A 15,407-nucleotide genomic window follows, 5' to 3' on the forward strand; every position below is an offset into this window, starting at 1 on the left:
GCCCCGTGCAAGAATTCAGCCCAGCTCTGGAGCCCAGCTTGGCTCCGGAACTCAGTCTAGCTCTGAGACCTGGCTCAGCTCTGAGATTCAGCTCAGCCCTGAAACCCAGCTCTATTCTAGAGCCAAGACCAGTTCCAGGATTCAGTTCAACTCTGAGACAGAGCCCAGCTCTCGAAGCCACACCAGTTCAAGAATACAGCCCAGCTCTGGAACTCACTTCAGTTCCCGAACCCGGCCTGTTTCTGGACCCCAACCCAACTCCAGAACCCTGATCAGTTCTGGAACCCAGCTCAGTTCTGAGACCCAGCCCAGTACAAGAATTCAGCCCAGCTCTGGAGCCCAGTCCAGATCCAGGATTCAGTTCAGCCCTGAGACCCCGCCCAACTCTGACACCCAGAGCAGCGCAAGAACTCAGCCCAGCTCTGGAACTTGCCTTAGTTCTAGAACACAGCCTGTTTCGGGAACCCGATCCAGCTCCAGGACCCAGACCAGCTCAGAGATCCAGCTCAGCTCTGAAAGTGGGCTCCACCTACAGATCCCTGGCCTTGACCTTAGAACCCAGGCTGATCTCACTTCTCCAGCCCCCGGAGCCCTGACTCTGGCCCCTAGCACAGTCTCTCGGCCTCAGCCCCGGCCCCATGATCTGGTACATGGAACCCAGGCCGACACCGGCCTGAGCCAAAGCCCAGCAACTTCCTACCCGGCCCCTCGGCCACACATCCCCTCAGCCCCCGCGAAACCAGCCCTCTTCCCCAAGCCTCGGCTAGGACCCCAGAAGTCCCCCCCCTCCACCATATCTGTAATCCCTAGTTCTGTCCCCAGGGAGCCCCTCCTGCATTCCCAGCCCCCTGAATGCCTGGCTCAGGGACCTGTCCCCTCCCCCATGTCCAAGGAGTCATCAGAGCCCCTCCCCCACCAAGGGGAGCTATAGTTCGAGGATGACTTCTGTTGGCCTCCGTGGTCTCCCCCATCCTGTCTCCTGCCCCTCCCAGCCTGGGTCCCCCCTGGAAGCAGCAGGTGACCTCATTCCCCCAGCAGGTTGCAGGGGCGGGGAGGGGAGCGGGTGGTAGGGAGAGTGGAACCGGGCTTTAGTTTCACCGGGGCCTGGCTCTGAGAGCTGTAAGCAGATCCCAGGTCTGTGGAGTGGAAAGCTGGCAGGGGTGGGGGGGGGCGGGGTGGGGGTGGGAGGGGGAGGTGCCTGCAGGCAGGAGGTGGAGAAGTGGGGAGCAGGAGGGGGATTCTGTCCTCATGTACCTCGAGGGCTCACAGGAAATAAAGGCACCTCCCACCCCGGCAGCTGGATGTGTCATTTCTGGGGGGAGCTCCTGGGAAGACAGAGGAAGGGGCAGGCAGGAGGCTTTAGGGGGCTGACGTGACCACACCGGGTGCTTCTCAGGCGTCTACTCTGTGCCAAGCTCTTTGCCAAGCGCTGTGCATGAGCTCTGGCACCTGCACGAACACACACACACACACACACACACACACATGGGTGGTAAAGGCTCAGTCCTCTGTCCCTCCCATGGATGTTTATTGAGCACCTGCTGTGGGCCAAGTGCCTTCTGTTCAAGGCCCTGGGGTCTGAAGTGGTGTGGGGGCAGCTACCCGAGTGAGGGAGTGAGCCCTGCTTGGGACTGGGGGGTGGGGGGTGGGTAGCAATTGCTCACATCCCAGTCCTGCCTGTCTCTGTCTCCTCTCTTTTCCTCACCTGCGAGTGGGTTTAATGCCAGAACCCCGGGGACTGTAGGGAGGATGACGGGAGACCGGACCTACAGAGTGCTTAGTCAAGACTCCAGAAAGGAGGGAGGAGTCAGAACCCAGCCCCCTCCCCCCCCCCCCCCCGTTCCCCTGCGCCCCAGCTCTGCTCAGGCGGCCGCCCGCATGTCGGTGAAGATCGATGCCGATGCCGTCTGGACCCAGAGGGAAGCAAAGACGGCCGGCGGGGCTAAGATGTATTTTGGCCAGGGAGGGGGTGTCCTGCCTACTCGTGTTCAATATTTTCCAAACAGGGCCTTCTTGGGTGGGGGCATCAAGCTGAATCAACTGTACCCTCCAGTAAGCAGGTCGTGTCGGGTCCAAGGGCCCCCACTTCTGGAGGGTTTCTGGAAGGGGAGGCTTGCAAGTCTGATCTCCTCAGACACCCGCCCCACAGGCCTGCCCACCCTTCCTGGGGTGGGGGAGAAGGGAGGAGTTAGGGAGTCCCCAGGGCGGATGGAGGACAGCCCTTCAATGTCTCGGTCCTTCCGACGCTCCCGGCTCCTGGGGCTTCAGAAGAGACCAGCCGTGACCCTCGGGAGCGCCCCGTCCGGCTGTCCCCCTGGGGTCCTACTGCACCGTGGGCCTCTGGGTGAGCTGGGGCTGCAGGGACAGCGACCTGGGCCGGGCGCCGAGGCGAGGGTGGAGACGCCGGATCACGGCCCGGCGGAACAGGATGTACACCCAGGGGTCCAGGATCTGGTTCCAGGTGGCGACGCGCAGGTAAATGAGCAGCCGTTGCTCCGTGGCTCGGGACAGCTGTCCGGTCGGGCTCATGGCGGGCGGGCTGCGCAGCACCGTCTGGGCAATGAACACCTGCCGGGGGTCAGAGCGGTTAGCCAGGGACCCCGCCGGCCGCCAGCCCTGCCCCTCACCGGCACCTTCCCTGCGGCCCCCCCCCCCCCCCGGGGGCAGCTGAGGCCAAGTGCTCTTTGTGCCCGGCTTTGCTGTGTGACCTCGGGAGAGCCGCCTGACCTCTCTGGGCTGCAGTTGATGGAGCTAGAAAACAGCACGGTTTTCCTGCCTCTCCCTGGGGCACAATTAAAAATGGCGGGAAAGAAACAGAAACCTGGAGGGGGAAGCAGGCGGAGTCGCCGTTCCTGCCGCAGCGTTATTGTTCGATTCATACGAAAGGTAGAATACAACATTGGACTCTAAAGTTGCCCATGAAATACTTAATTTTTTTAAGTTTATTTATTTTGAGAGAGAGGGAGAGAGAGAGAGAGAGAGAGAGCGAGCCAGGGAGGAGTAGAGACAGAATCCCAAGCAGGCTCCAGGCTCCGAGCCATCAGCACAGAGCCCGACGTGGGGCTCGAACTCGCGAACCGTGAGATCATGACCTGAGCCGAGACCAAGAGTCAGACGCTTCACCGACTGAACCACCCAGGCGCCCCTAAATACTTCATTTTTATATCATATATTTTATTTTAAGTAATTATATCTTGCGTTGAGATTTATATTTTATGTAAATTATATTTTATATGATTTTGACACAATTTTATATTAAATAGTTCTATGTTAAACTTGTATACTGAATCATTTAAGTATATTTCATTACTGTTGACATTTGTGTTTAATATTACATATGTCATATAAGTTATTTACAACTATATAATACGACGAATAGCTAATATACTGTTAATTATAATATATAGTATTTAAAATATATATTACAAGTATAATCATATAACTAACTGTATCATTGATACAATTAGATATAAATGATAACTCAGTAACAATGTAATAGTTATAATGTATATTTTGTAACTATAATGAACATTTGTTAAGCATAATCATAATTCACATGATGTTAAATTCTTAAAATAAACTGTTATATTGAAATTATATTAACATTGGGACACCGGGCTGGTTCAGTCTGAGCCTGTGACTCAGTCTCAGGGTTGCGAATTCGAGCCCCACGTTGTGTGTAGAGATTCCTTAAAAATAAAATCCGGGGGGCACCTGGGTGCCTCAGTCAGTTAAGCCTCCCGCTTCAGCTCAGGTCATGATCTCACGGTTCGTGAGTTCGAGCCCCGCGTCGGGCTCCGTGCTGTCAGTGAGGAGCCTGCTTGGGATTCTCTCCGTCTCCCTCTCTCTCTGGCCCTCCCCTGCTTGTACTCTCTCTCTCTCTCTCTCTCAAAAGAAACAAACTTTAAAATGGCAGGTGGGAGTTTTCCCAGGTGAGTTTGCAGGGAGCGTCTGGGGGCCTGTCCTGGGGGCCGATGGGAGCCAGGGGAGGCTCTAGAGCGGGGGGTGGTCAGGGGCCAAATCTGGCCCTCCGCGTCTTTCTGCCTTCTTTTGTTTGCTTTGTTCTTTGCTTTGGTTTTGTTGTTATGTCGAGAATGTCCTTCCACGCGGGAACAGTGGGAGAAAAAAGAGAAAGAAGCGTGTCTGTGGCACGTGAAAACGACACGGGATTCAAACCTCGGCGTCCACGAATGGAGCCCAGGGGCGCAAGCCACGTGCATTTTCCCCCGTCCTCGGTGGCCGCCTTCACGCTCCCTGGGCCGGGCCGAGTGCCTGGAATATTCACCGCCCGGCCCTTTCTGAGAAAGCTTACCCCCAAAGGGGACTCAGGAATTGTTTCGTGAGGCAGGGATTCTACCCGGGATGCCTTCCCCCTTCGGTCTAGCGAGTGAACTCCTATTCATGCGTCAGAGCCCCAGTTCTGACGACTCGCAGCAGGACGGAGGTCCTTCTGGGTGTTACCAAGAGCCAGGAGGCTGGAGGACACGGCCGCCGGCTATGTGTATCTCGGCCAGGGGAGGGAAGCAGGGAGCCTGCGAGGAACCCGTTCCCGGGGTGGGTGCCAGCCACAGGCACCTACGGGTTCCCGCGGGAGCGTCAGTTACAGGATGGTGCTTCTGGCTGACGGAGGTGTTCTTGTCCTGTCCTCGGCGTGTCCCTCCCAGGCCTGTTCTCATGGATCTGAGAACATTTACGTATTCAACTCATTACTAGTGGCATCCCTCACATGTACTGGGCAGCACCTGAGTCGGGTCCCTCCCCCCTCTGCCCTCAGCCCTCTAGGGCTTCTCCCCACCCCAGGATAGAAGCCCAAATTCTCTCCTCGGCCCCCCAAGGCCCTCCGCGACCTGTGCCCGTCCCCTCTCTGCCCTCCCGTCCTCCCTCCCTCCCCCTCCCCCGCTCTGCTCCAACCACACAGGCCTCCGGGCTGTTCCTCCCACACACTAGGCAGGGTCCTGCCTCAGGACCTTGGCCCATGCCGCGCCCGCTGCCTGGAATGCTTTCAGCTTACCCCCTCTACCATGTCTTTGCTCAAATGTCACCTTCACCAAGAGGGCCCTGACCAGGATCTGCCCTCCAGCCTGCAATCCCTTGGGACAGACGCCCAGAACGGGCCCTGCTCCTCTCTGAACCCTTGGAGCTGGCTCTCTGAAACACGGATAGGAGTTTAACTGCTAGACAAAAACCAGGAAGGCGTCCTAGGTAGAATCTCGCTGAATCACTAAATGACTCCCGAGTCCCCTTTGGTGACAAACTTTTTCTTAAAGGACCGTATAACACTCGAAACGCGGTCTCTGTCGCCACTCAGCTCTGCAGTGTGAAAGCCACGTGGAACCGAATGGGCGCGGCCGTGTTCCAACAGGACTTTCTTTCTGGCGGCGGAAATGGGAACCCCGTGGCATTTGCACGTGTCACAAAATATTATGGGTCTTTGTACCTTTCCTCTAACCGTTCACGTAGGCAAGACGTTCTAGCAAAACAAACAAACAAAAAAAAACAAGGCAAAAGCAAGAACAAATTCGCGATCTTTCCATTTGCGGGTTGTTTTGTTTTTAGGGTTCTATTTTTAAGTGATCGCTGCACCCGACGTGGGGCTCGAACTCACGATCCCGAGACCAGGAGTCGCTCGCTCCACCGGCGGAGGGAGCGGACTAAGTTCACGGCCCGCCTGCCCCGCTGGCAAGAGCTCCCAGAAGCACAGGATCTCGGCTGTGTCCTCGGTGACTAGAGCGGAGCCTTGTACACAGGGGTCGCTCGTGACACGCTTGTTGGAAGAACAAATGAACGAGCGAGTTCTTGTCAACCTCACCATCACGCTTTTGGATCCCCATAACCAGACAGCAAGGCTGGAGGAGGGGAGCCCGGAGCCAGAGTCACACGGCAAGTCCTCACGGGACGTGGGCTGGGAACCGCGTGTCTGACTTCAGACGCCAGACTCATCCCGATCGAACAGAGATGGAAAGATAACCACCCTGAATGGCCAACTTACGCCAATCACTCGCAGGGCTTGGGCCCAGCCTCCCCGACTCGGAAAACCTGGGCAGGCCTGGGTTCCAGCCCAGAACCAGGCACGGAGGAGACTCAGGAGATGTTTGATGATTCAGCGACACTACCTAGAATGGCTTCCTTGGCTTTGTTAAGAAAACTCCTATTCGTCCCTCAAGACCCCAGCTCCCATGCCCCTCCCCTGGGAAGCCTTCTCTGATGCCCCAGATGGAATCCTGGAGCCCCGCCCTGGGCATCCCCATCGCGCCCCGGTCTGGGGGTTATCTGCGCCCCGCTCGTGAGCTCCTCGAGGAAGGACGCCCGAACCCTGGGGTCCGTGCCCGCGTTTTCCCGGGCGGGTGAGAACCGGGAGACCTAAATCCATGTGGCTGAGCCCAAGCCCGGTCACCAGGAGCGGCAGGAGCCCCGAGCAGACCCCCCCCACCCCCCCCACCCCCCCACCCCCCCACCCCCCCACCCCCCCCGCCCGCCACTCACCAGCAGCGGCATCCAGCAGATAGTGGCCACCACCATGATGCCCGTGAGCTGAGCCATCATCTCGACCTCACAGTCCCGTGGGCGCTGCTGGGCGGCCTCCTGGCCGTGGTAGACGTGGCACAGAGCGGCCACGCTGATCGTGTTGAGCAGGAAGGACAGCCCCACCGAGAGGCCGCCCAGGAGCGAGAACAGCAGGCCGAAGGCCACGTCCCCGGGCTGGGCGCCGAGCGTCAGGAAGCACCAGGAGCCGGGATACTGCAGCGTGTAGCGGCCCACGCCCAGCAGGGGCAGCAGGCCCAGCGCCAGCGCCGAGGCCCACACCAGCCCCACCGTGGCCCAGGCGCGGCGCCCGGAGGCGGCCGCGGGCCGCGAGAAGGGCCGGGTGATGCCCAGGTAGCGCTCCGAGGCCATGGCGGCCCCCAGCCACAGCGGGCAGAGGCCGAAGAAGACCATGACGACGCCCATGAACTGGCAGAGGCGGCAGCCGGGGTCCACGGCGCGCCAGTCGAAGAGGACGGCGTGCTGGGCCACCACGATGGCGCCGGTGACCAGCAGCCCCGCGAAGTCGGTGAGGACCAGGCCGCAGAGGAAGGTGAGGAAGGAGGAGCGGGCGTGCGAGCCGCCCTGCCGCGCACCGGCCAGCACGCTCAGGGCCAGCAGGTTGGACGCCAGGCCCACGAGGCAGAAGGAGGCGGAGAACCAGGGGGAGGCGATGAGCCGCCGCTCCTCCGGGGTGATGTTGGTGGGCCGGAAACAGGGCCCCAGGGCGCTGCCGTTGGGCCACATGGCGCCGGGTCACCAACCCATCGGGCCGGGGGCGGCGGGCGGGGACGGCTCGGGCACACCTGGGGGAGCAGGCAGAAGGAACGCGGGTGAGTCACTCTGCCCTTGGATCTGCGTGGGCCTGGCGAACTCCTACGCGGGCTTCAACGCCCCAGTCCAAATGACCCTCTTCGGTTTTCTTTGTTTTGATGTTTGTTTATTTTGAGAGAGAGAGAGAGAGAGGAAGAGAGACAGCACGGGCAGGAGAGGGGAGGCTACGGATGGTGACACCACGACACGAGCCGAGATCAAGAGTCGGACACTCAACTGACCGAGCCGCCCAGGCGCCCCGAATAACCCCTCTTCGAAGAAACCTTCCCCGACTTGCCTTGCTCCCCGCTCAGTAGTATCACTAGCCGTACCGCCTCCAACTCTGTCCTGCCCCGGTGGCCGTGACCTTCAAGGGTGAGGACCGCTGCCGTCTCCTCTGTGACCCCTGGAGACCAGGGTGTCGGAGAAGAACCCAGAGAGAGGCCCTGGGTTTGAACGGCAGCCCCGGGCACCCCCGGCGTGACCCCAGGCAAATGGTTTCTTCCCTCCGGGCACCACCGCCCCCTGCTTGTCACCCCTCTGAGCCCCTGTCGCCCCTCTGAGCCCTTGTCGGACTGCAGAGTCCAGGATGGGTGGGGAGACTGGATGCGTCCAAGGTGAGGAGGGCAGCTGGACGTCGGCCAGAGGTCCCGGCTCCCAGGCCGGCTCTGAGGTCAGCCTCTGGGTCACCAGTTGTCGAGCACGCATGGCGGGGGGCCCGACACCTTCCGCGTTTTAGGACGACGCTTCCTGGCACATGTTGCAATCGTGCGGATTCTTCCCCGCCGCCCCCGTTTTCAGGGCATTGTTTTCATAATAAGAAACAAACCCAGAAATCCGGTTCCATTCTGGGAACAGAAACACGGCTCACGGGCAGTGACAGACTCCCCGGGGATGGGCTATAAATGGCAGCGAGAGGGACCTGGTCCTCGCGGTGGGGCCGGGCGACAAAACCGGAGACATCTGGGCCTGACTTCTGCGAATGTGGACGAACACACGAGATGTGGGGACGTCAAGGAGAAATAAATTGAGAGATCATTCAAAAAACAGCTCCCGGTTCCCCAAGAGACAGGAAGGCTCCCTGTGTGGGCAGCAGGGGTTCCCGGGGCGGGGGTGGGGAAGGGCGGGCGAAGGCGGGCAGACGTGGGAGGTACGGCGGTGGCCGGGCAGGGAAAGCTCACAAAGGTCCAACTGTGACACCCATTTTGCAGAGGGGGCAAACCGAGGCACGTTAGTTAAATCTCTTGTCCGAGGTCCCATAGCCTGGCCCGAGTTGATCTCAGGTGTCAACCCAGGTCTTGTTACGGATAAATGCGTGTTCGCATAAACGATTCGAAGCCTTGCCAATAACCAGATGGGGGGGCGTGGGGTGGAGATTTCCTTTAAGGGATAGGATTTTCTTTCTTTTTTTTTTAATTTTTAAATATATTTTTTTCAACGTTTATTTATTTTTGGGACAGAGAGAGACAGAGCATGAACGGGGGAGGGGCAGAGAGAGAGGGAGACACAGAATCGGAAACAGGCTCCAGGCTCTGAGCCATCAGCCCAGAGCCTGACGCGGGGCTCGAACTCCCGGACCGCGAGATAGTGACCTGGCTGAAGTCGGACGCTTAACCGACTGCGCCACCCAGGCGCCCCTAATTTTTAAATATTTTTGAGAGAGACAGAGCATGAGCAGGGGAGGGGCAGAGAGAGAGGGAGACAGAGAATCCGAAGCAGGCTCCGGGCTGTCAGCACAGAGCCCGACGCGGGGCTCGAACCTACAAACTGTGAGATCATGACCTGAGCCGCAGTCGGGCGCTCAACGGACTGAGCCACCCGGGCGCCCCCAAGGGATAGCATTTCCTACAAGTGGGTCACATCGGCCTGGGGTCCAGGCCTCGCTGCCTACCCTCTCACTGACTCTGGTCTAGTCGCACGCCTCGTCCCTTCCTGTAAGGGGCCTGATGACGGGAACGGGTGGGTCCGAGTACAGGGCTCAGGGCCTCGTGGGTGCCCTCAGGGTGGTGGCCGTGGCCACCTTCCCACGTGTTCCCTGCTGTGCTGGCCTGGTCCCTCTGCTCAGCGACTCCTTACCCAGCTCCTGACACGCGCACGGAGTTTCCCTCCTCGGCGGTGGGGTGGGGCCTCCGGTGGGAACACCGAGGCCCCGGGAGAGGTGCGGGGCAGCACGGCGGGGGGGGGGGGGGGCTTTCAGCAGTGACCCGCAACCTTCCCCTCCGCGGCAGGGCAGGGGTGCGCGCTCTGCCGTCACAGATTTGGCCTGCATTTGGATTCCCCTCGGGACGGGGCACTCTCTCCCTCCAGAGCTGGAATGCACCGTTGCGGGACATTCCCGGGGACTTGGGCTGTGCCTGCGACCACTGACCTAACCCCAGGCTGGAGTGACCGCGAGCTAGGGGCTCCTCCGGGCCCACAGCGCCAGCCCCCGTGGGAGGCTCCGTGAACTGCCGATTCGACTGCTGATTCACCCGGAGACCGCCTCCCGCCTCCCGCGTGTGGGAACAAACCTGTGACCCAGAGCTCTTGGCCCCAGGGGGAGGCTGGAACCTGGCCTGACTCCCCCTGGCCACAGCCTCTGGTTTCCAGTCCCCTCGGGGACAGGTCCTGGTGACAGCTGCCTTCCCGAGTTCCCCAGGCAACCACGCCAGCCCCGCAGGGGCACCTGGCAAAGCCTCCCTTCCCCTCCCCCCACCCCCACCCCCCAGACGGGCTGGGAGGGGACGGCAGGGCCCTGTCCTCGCCATAGCCCGAGGTCCACAATCAGCACCGTGTGGCCCTCGGGGGAACCCATCCTCCTTTCTGTGCCTCGTGGGGCGCCTGGCGCCCAGATCCGCTAGACAGACTCAGGATTCCGTGGCCCAAGAGCAGGGAGGTTTGGCTTTGAAGGCTCTGGAATTCCAACGCGCTCCCGCTTCCAGAACCCGCAGGGCCTCGAGTCGAGAATTCCAAGGGGCTGAGGTTCTAGAGCTTTGATGGGAACGTGGCTGGGTCCTGGGTCCAGAACTTCCGTCTCAGCTCCTGGCTCCTCCCTGGAGGACTGCCGGCCCGCCCCGGGGGGCATCGTCAGCCCACCTGGGTGAGGCCTGGCGGCTCCTTCCAGCTGCCCCAGAGCCTCAGGCACCAGGCCTCCCATGCCCAGCCCCCTGTGGAATGCGATCTCCGGTTCCCAAGCGCCAGGCCCCTCCTCTGCCTGTGGGTCGGTCCCTGGCTCTCCTCCCCCACCCCCTCCTGCCCGCCGAGCCAGCCATCTCTCAACACGTCTCTCCCCAGACTCGATGGCTTGCGAGGCCTCCTGTCCCCGCGCCCAGGCTCACCCAGACTCCCGCAGGGGCGACGCTGACCTCTGACCGGCTCGCCGGAGTCCCAGGCTGGGGGGGGGGGGGGGGGGAGGGAGTAAACTGTGCCAAGCCTCAGTGTCCCCTCCTCTGTGAAGCGGGGAGACCCACGACACTGAGCCGCCTGCTGGCATTCCGGCTGATTTTCTGGGCCCGGCCTGCTCCCACCCAGGCCCCCTCCCCGCCCGGGAGCTTTCCCTGCCCTGCGGGAGCTCAGAGGTCTGCTCCTGGCCGGCCAGGCGCACGGGGGCAGCCCTGAGGTGGCCCCAGCACATTTGCTAAGTGCTCTGAGCGCCGTCCAGGTGACCAACGGTGTCACCTTTTCAGGGACCAGGCCAGCCCGGGGCCTGACGCAGGCTCGCAGGCCCACGGGTGTGGACCCCTCTACAGACACCGCACACAAATGTCAGCCCCCAGGCCTGCCCCACCTCCCCTCACCACATCATGAGGCTTAATTTCCGGGACCTTTTCCTGTTTGTGACACCAACCCGGCCCCCACCCCAGAGGGTGCAAAGTGGGGCCGCCAGCCTCCGCCCTGACTCAAGGGGCTCCCGGTGAGTCTCAGTTTCCTTATCTGTACAGTGGGTGCTCTCCAGGGCTCGCCACTCACCTGCACAAGAGGGCAGGTGTGAGGTGAGGGGACAGGCCTGGGGGCCCTTGGCCGTGGTTGAGGATGGGCACTGAGTTACAGTGATGGTCCCGACGTGGGCTGAGACCGGCCACACACGCCCAGACACGGGGCTCGCAGCCACGCCCAGCGCCTTGCACCCTCCCTGCGGTGCCGAAGGACGCTGAGCGGCCCCGCAGGCTCCCAGGGACACACAGAGGCACGTCACGGGCCACACCGGGACAGGCCCCGGGCGGACCGGCAGACCGGTCGCAGACCTGGTCTCAGCAATGCCCGGGGACACCTAGCACCTGGCGACCGGCGGACGGGGGGAAACACCCACAGCGGGGCGGGCGGCCGGACACATCCTGCCCGCGCTCACGCCGCGCCCCTAACCTGGCGGGCCGGCCTCACCTGGAGACGACGATCCGTGGCCTGCGCTGGGGTCGCCCCTGTCGCACAGCCCGGCTGGCCGACGTGCGGGTGTCGGGCTCAGGCCGGGGAGGGCGGAGCGGGGAGCAGGGCGGTCGGGCCTCCCGGGGTCCCCGGGGAAACCGAGTCACGGCCGGGGGCGGGACGCACAGAGGACCCCGGCGCTGCCCCGTTTCCGCAGGGCACGGATGGAGGGCGCGGCAGCTCAGGACGCCCGGCTGCGCGAGGTCCTCCGGGGCTGGAGGAGGGGCGACGAGTCCTCCCCGCCTGGAAGCGGGGTCCGCGGGGGCTAAAAATAGCCCAGGATGGGGGCTCCGCGCAGCGGCCCGCGCCCGGTCGGTCCCTGTCTGTCTCTCCAGCGTCTCTCACCGGCCCCTCCCCCTGGCGCTGGCCACGCCCCTCAGGCCTGGCCTGGCCGATGGGGGTCAGGGGGCGCCCCCCAGCCCGCTGGGGACCCGGCTCGGCCCCCTGGGCTCAGGGACAGGGATGCGGTGGCCGGGGCCCTCTCGGGGGACTGTAGCCTGGGCCCGCCCCAGCTGGGCGCCCTCTGCACTTCTGCCGCCAGGCCCCGCGTTATTCACCATCTGGGCAGCACCCGAGATCGGGAGGGGCCGGGCGTCCCCCTCCCCTCCCCACCCCCCCTCCCGGCAGAATCAGGCCCCAGGGGCCCAGGGCTCTAAGCCGGTGAACCTGGTGGAGCTGGGCCTGGCACACAGTAGGTACCTAATCAATGCGGGGGGTCTGTTTAGAGGGGAGGACGGGCGTCCTGCTGAGACAGGCTTTCCTGGAGCAGGTCGGTGGGACGTGGTGGGTCGTCGCGTTCCGGGGGAGGGTCCTGTGAGGACAAAGGCTTGGAGATGGCAGTGAAACCAGCGAAGGGACTGCCCCTGGAGGGCCGCCCGCAGTGAGGGGGTCCGTTCCCCCCTGGCCTCCACCCCCCACCCCAGTGTCAGGTGGGAAAGGCTGTCGGCCTGGTGCCCGCAGGACTGATGGGAGGATGAGGCGTGGGCTCCCAGGCAGGGTCCACTTCCTTTTGAAGACCCCCCCCCCCCCCCCCCCCCCCGGGCTCTGGGCCAGTCTCCTCAGCCACGAAAACAGAGGGTGACCAGGCTGGGGACGGCTACAGCACCAGCCTGTGCTAGACGGTCCTTAGGTGGGTGAAGGGGGTTCGGGAGCCCTTGAAGCTGCGTGCAGGGCAGGACTTGGGCGTGGAGGGATCCCCTGGGCCTCACTGGCCCCACGTTAGGCCCCGAGTGGGCCAGGACTGACCGGTTTGGCCTTGACTCTGCCCCACCCAGTGCTTGGGGGGTCTGGGAGGGTCGCCTGAGGTCAGGCTCTGAGTGAGGACCACGTGCTCCCGCCCTCCCCTGCGTGTCTGACACCCCTTCTCTGGCTGCCCCTCCACAGCCAGAGAGCCTCCTCGTTCCGGCCTCCAAGCCTTTACTCACACCCAGCATCCTTCCAGAAGGCCCCTCCCCTGCCCTATCCCATTGTCTGAGGCCCTGAGGCAGTGAGCCCATTAGCTCTAATCCTCCTCGGTAGGGGATCTCCCCAGCTCCCAACTCCGGCCTCTGGCAGAGCCCTGGCTCAGAGGACTCCCCCCACCCCGGCCCCCCACCCCGTAAAGCCTACTCTCCTACCCTCCAACCCTCTTCCAGTGCAATTCTGTGTCCTAGCCCATGTGGCAGGACAATGTGGAGTCAGACCTGCCCTCGAGGATGGCTGGAGAAAGAAAGACCACCTTCTGTGGTCAGGCAGGGCCCAGAGGTGAGCCAGGAAGGGGTGGGGGGCGGGGAGTGTCAGGGCTGGGGCTTTGTAGGATGGACAGGAGTTCGCCAGGTCTGAGAGACACGGTGGCGACAGACATTCCCCGTTTAAAACTTAAGAGACGAGACCGAGCGTGCGGCTTCTGGGAATCGCAAGGAGGCAGATGTGATGCAGCGGCTGTGGCGCAGGGCTGGAGGGAGGCTGTCCTCTCCCCACTTCCTCTGGCCCGAGATAACAGGGCAACGTCCCTTCTGGGAACCGGCCACAGCAGGCGTCGGAAAAGGGCACTGGACTCGCATTTGGCCCGGGCCTCACGGCAGCTCTGCGCAGCGGCGGGGAAAGACGCTCGTTGTGAAGACGGGGAAAGACGGGGGGGGGGGGGGGGGCTCCGTGGGTGCAGCGTGCAACTCTCTTGGTCTCAGGGTTGTGAGTTCGAGCCCCACGTTAGGTGTAGAGCTTACGTTAAAAAAAAATCTTAAGAACAAACAAAAAAGATGGGGAAACTGAGGTCTGGAGGGAAGAAATGATGTGTCCACGGCCGCGTGTGGGTGGGATTTGAACATAAGCTGTGACTTCCACCGCCTCCTGTCCTCCCTGCCTCCCCGAACCCCACCCCGTGGGAGGGGCGGAGATGGCCTGGGGGGAGCGGACGGTGGGAACGAGGCCAGGCTCAGGATGTGCCCCCCGTGGCTGTGGTTTCCGGTGGGGGCCAGGAAGGGAGTGTCTATTCTTAGCCAACACAGCCAAGGGCGGAAAACGACCCGGTGGGGGGTGGGGGCAGCTTAACGCCCCGGGGTGGACCCTGGGCCAGGGTGGGGGCCACGGTGCCTCCCGTCTGCCTGAAGCGCCTCCCTGACCCCTAGCGCGTGGCCCTGTCCGGCTCACTCACTCACCGGCTGTGGCTCCCCAGTGCCCCGGGGAGGAGTCCAGGGCCTGGGCTGTGGCCCTGCCCTGGGCTCACCTGCAGCCCCTTCCTGCGCAGCGCCTGTGCCCCTTCTCCGGAAAGTCTCGTGTTCCTTCCGGGGGTCCCCCAGACCCACTGCCTGCCCCCACCGTAGCCGTACCTTGAGCTGGGGGTGTCTGAGCCCAGCCCTCCTCCCTCCCCGCGGGGGCTCCTGGCTCTAAGCTCCCACCGGTCGGGAGGGGGCGGGGGGATGGCCACTCCGTTCTCCCTCCTAGTGCAGCCGTCTCTCCCCCAGGGCCGGGTCGTCACCCCGCCAGGACTGCAGAGGGGGGTGTGAGGGGCTGGGACTCTCGGGGGAGCAGATGGGAGAAACTGATGCCAGGACATGGGCAGTGGCCCGGGGGGTGGGATTCTCCAAGCTGCAGAAACCCGGATTCTAACCCTGACCGCCGCTTTCCAGGCCTGAGCATGTGGGCGGCCTCGTAAGGACAGAAGCGCGTGCCCTCCCATGGAGCCAGGCGGGTCCGGATGGCGCTCGTTAAAGGCCTTAGGCGTCCTGTGAGCAGGCAGCCAGCTGGGGCCAGAGTGCCTCCTGGGCCCGCCCCACTCAGCCCTGCTCCCAGGGACCTGTCGCGACCTCAGGGACAGCGGCACCCGCCAAGAACCAACTGGTGCCAACCGCCTAGATCCAAAGGAGATTCTGAGATCGCTTTGACAGCCAAGTGATGTCGTCTGCCAGGGGGTCTGAAGGGCACAGCCGTGCCCCATATGATGCCACAATGGGTGCTCCTCACCGCGGACCATGGTTTGGGCGGGCCAGGGTCTGCGGCTCAGAGGCCCCTTGACCAGACGCACCTCCGGGCTGAGCCAACACACCGTGCTGCCCAGCGACCTTGTGTGAGGGCAGAGCTGGGAGTGACCAGCGGCCTGGGGAGGGTCCACCTTGGCTGTGGAGCCCGGGCCAGATGCCTCTCTGTCGTGGTGGGTGGGTAGGTACTAAACAGCATCCCTCCACCCCCACCCC

General features: G+C 62.7%; 1 protein-coding gene across 3 annotated transcripts; it reads right to left on the reverse strand.

Annotated features, from left to right (window-relative positions):
* Window positions 1–1,506: 1,506 nt before the first annotated feature.
* TBXA2R (thromboxane A2 receptor) lies at window positions 1,507–12,803 on the reverse strand. 3 transcript variants are annotated; one of them, XM_047850876.1, is made up of 3 exons: window positions 11,695–12,803; window positions 6,484–7,328; window positions 1,507–2,568 (listed from the first exon to the last, which is right to left on the reverse strand). In XM_047850876.1, the coding sequence occupies exons 2-3, from the start codon at window positions 7,267–7,269 to the stop codon at window positions 2,323–2,325; spliced, it is 1,032 nt and encodes a 343-aa protein (XP_047706832.1). In that variant the 5' UTR covers window positions 7,270–7,328; window positions 11,695–12,803; the 3' UTR covers window positions 1,507–2,322. The 3 variants fall into 3 exon arrangements, with proteins under 3 accessions (XP_047706832.1, XP_047706834.1, XP_047706833.1); XM_047850878.1 differs by lacking the exon at window positions 11,695–12,803 and adding an exon at window positions 10,653–11,678; XM_047850877.1 differs by lacking the exon at window positions 11,695–12,803 and having other exon boundaries at window positions 6,484–7,860.
* Between the last annotated feature and the right edge of the window lie 2,604 nt (window positions 12,804–15,407).

The sequence above is a fragment of the Prionailurus viverrinus genome, chromosome A2, assembly GCF_022837055.1.
Source record: "Prionailurus viverrinus isolate Anna chromosome A2, UM_Priviv_1.0, whole genome shotgun sequence".
NCBI lineage: Eukaryota > Metazoa > Chordata > Mammalia > Carnivora > Felidae > Prionailurus > Prionailurus viverrinus.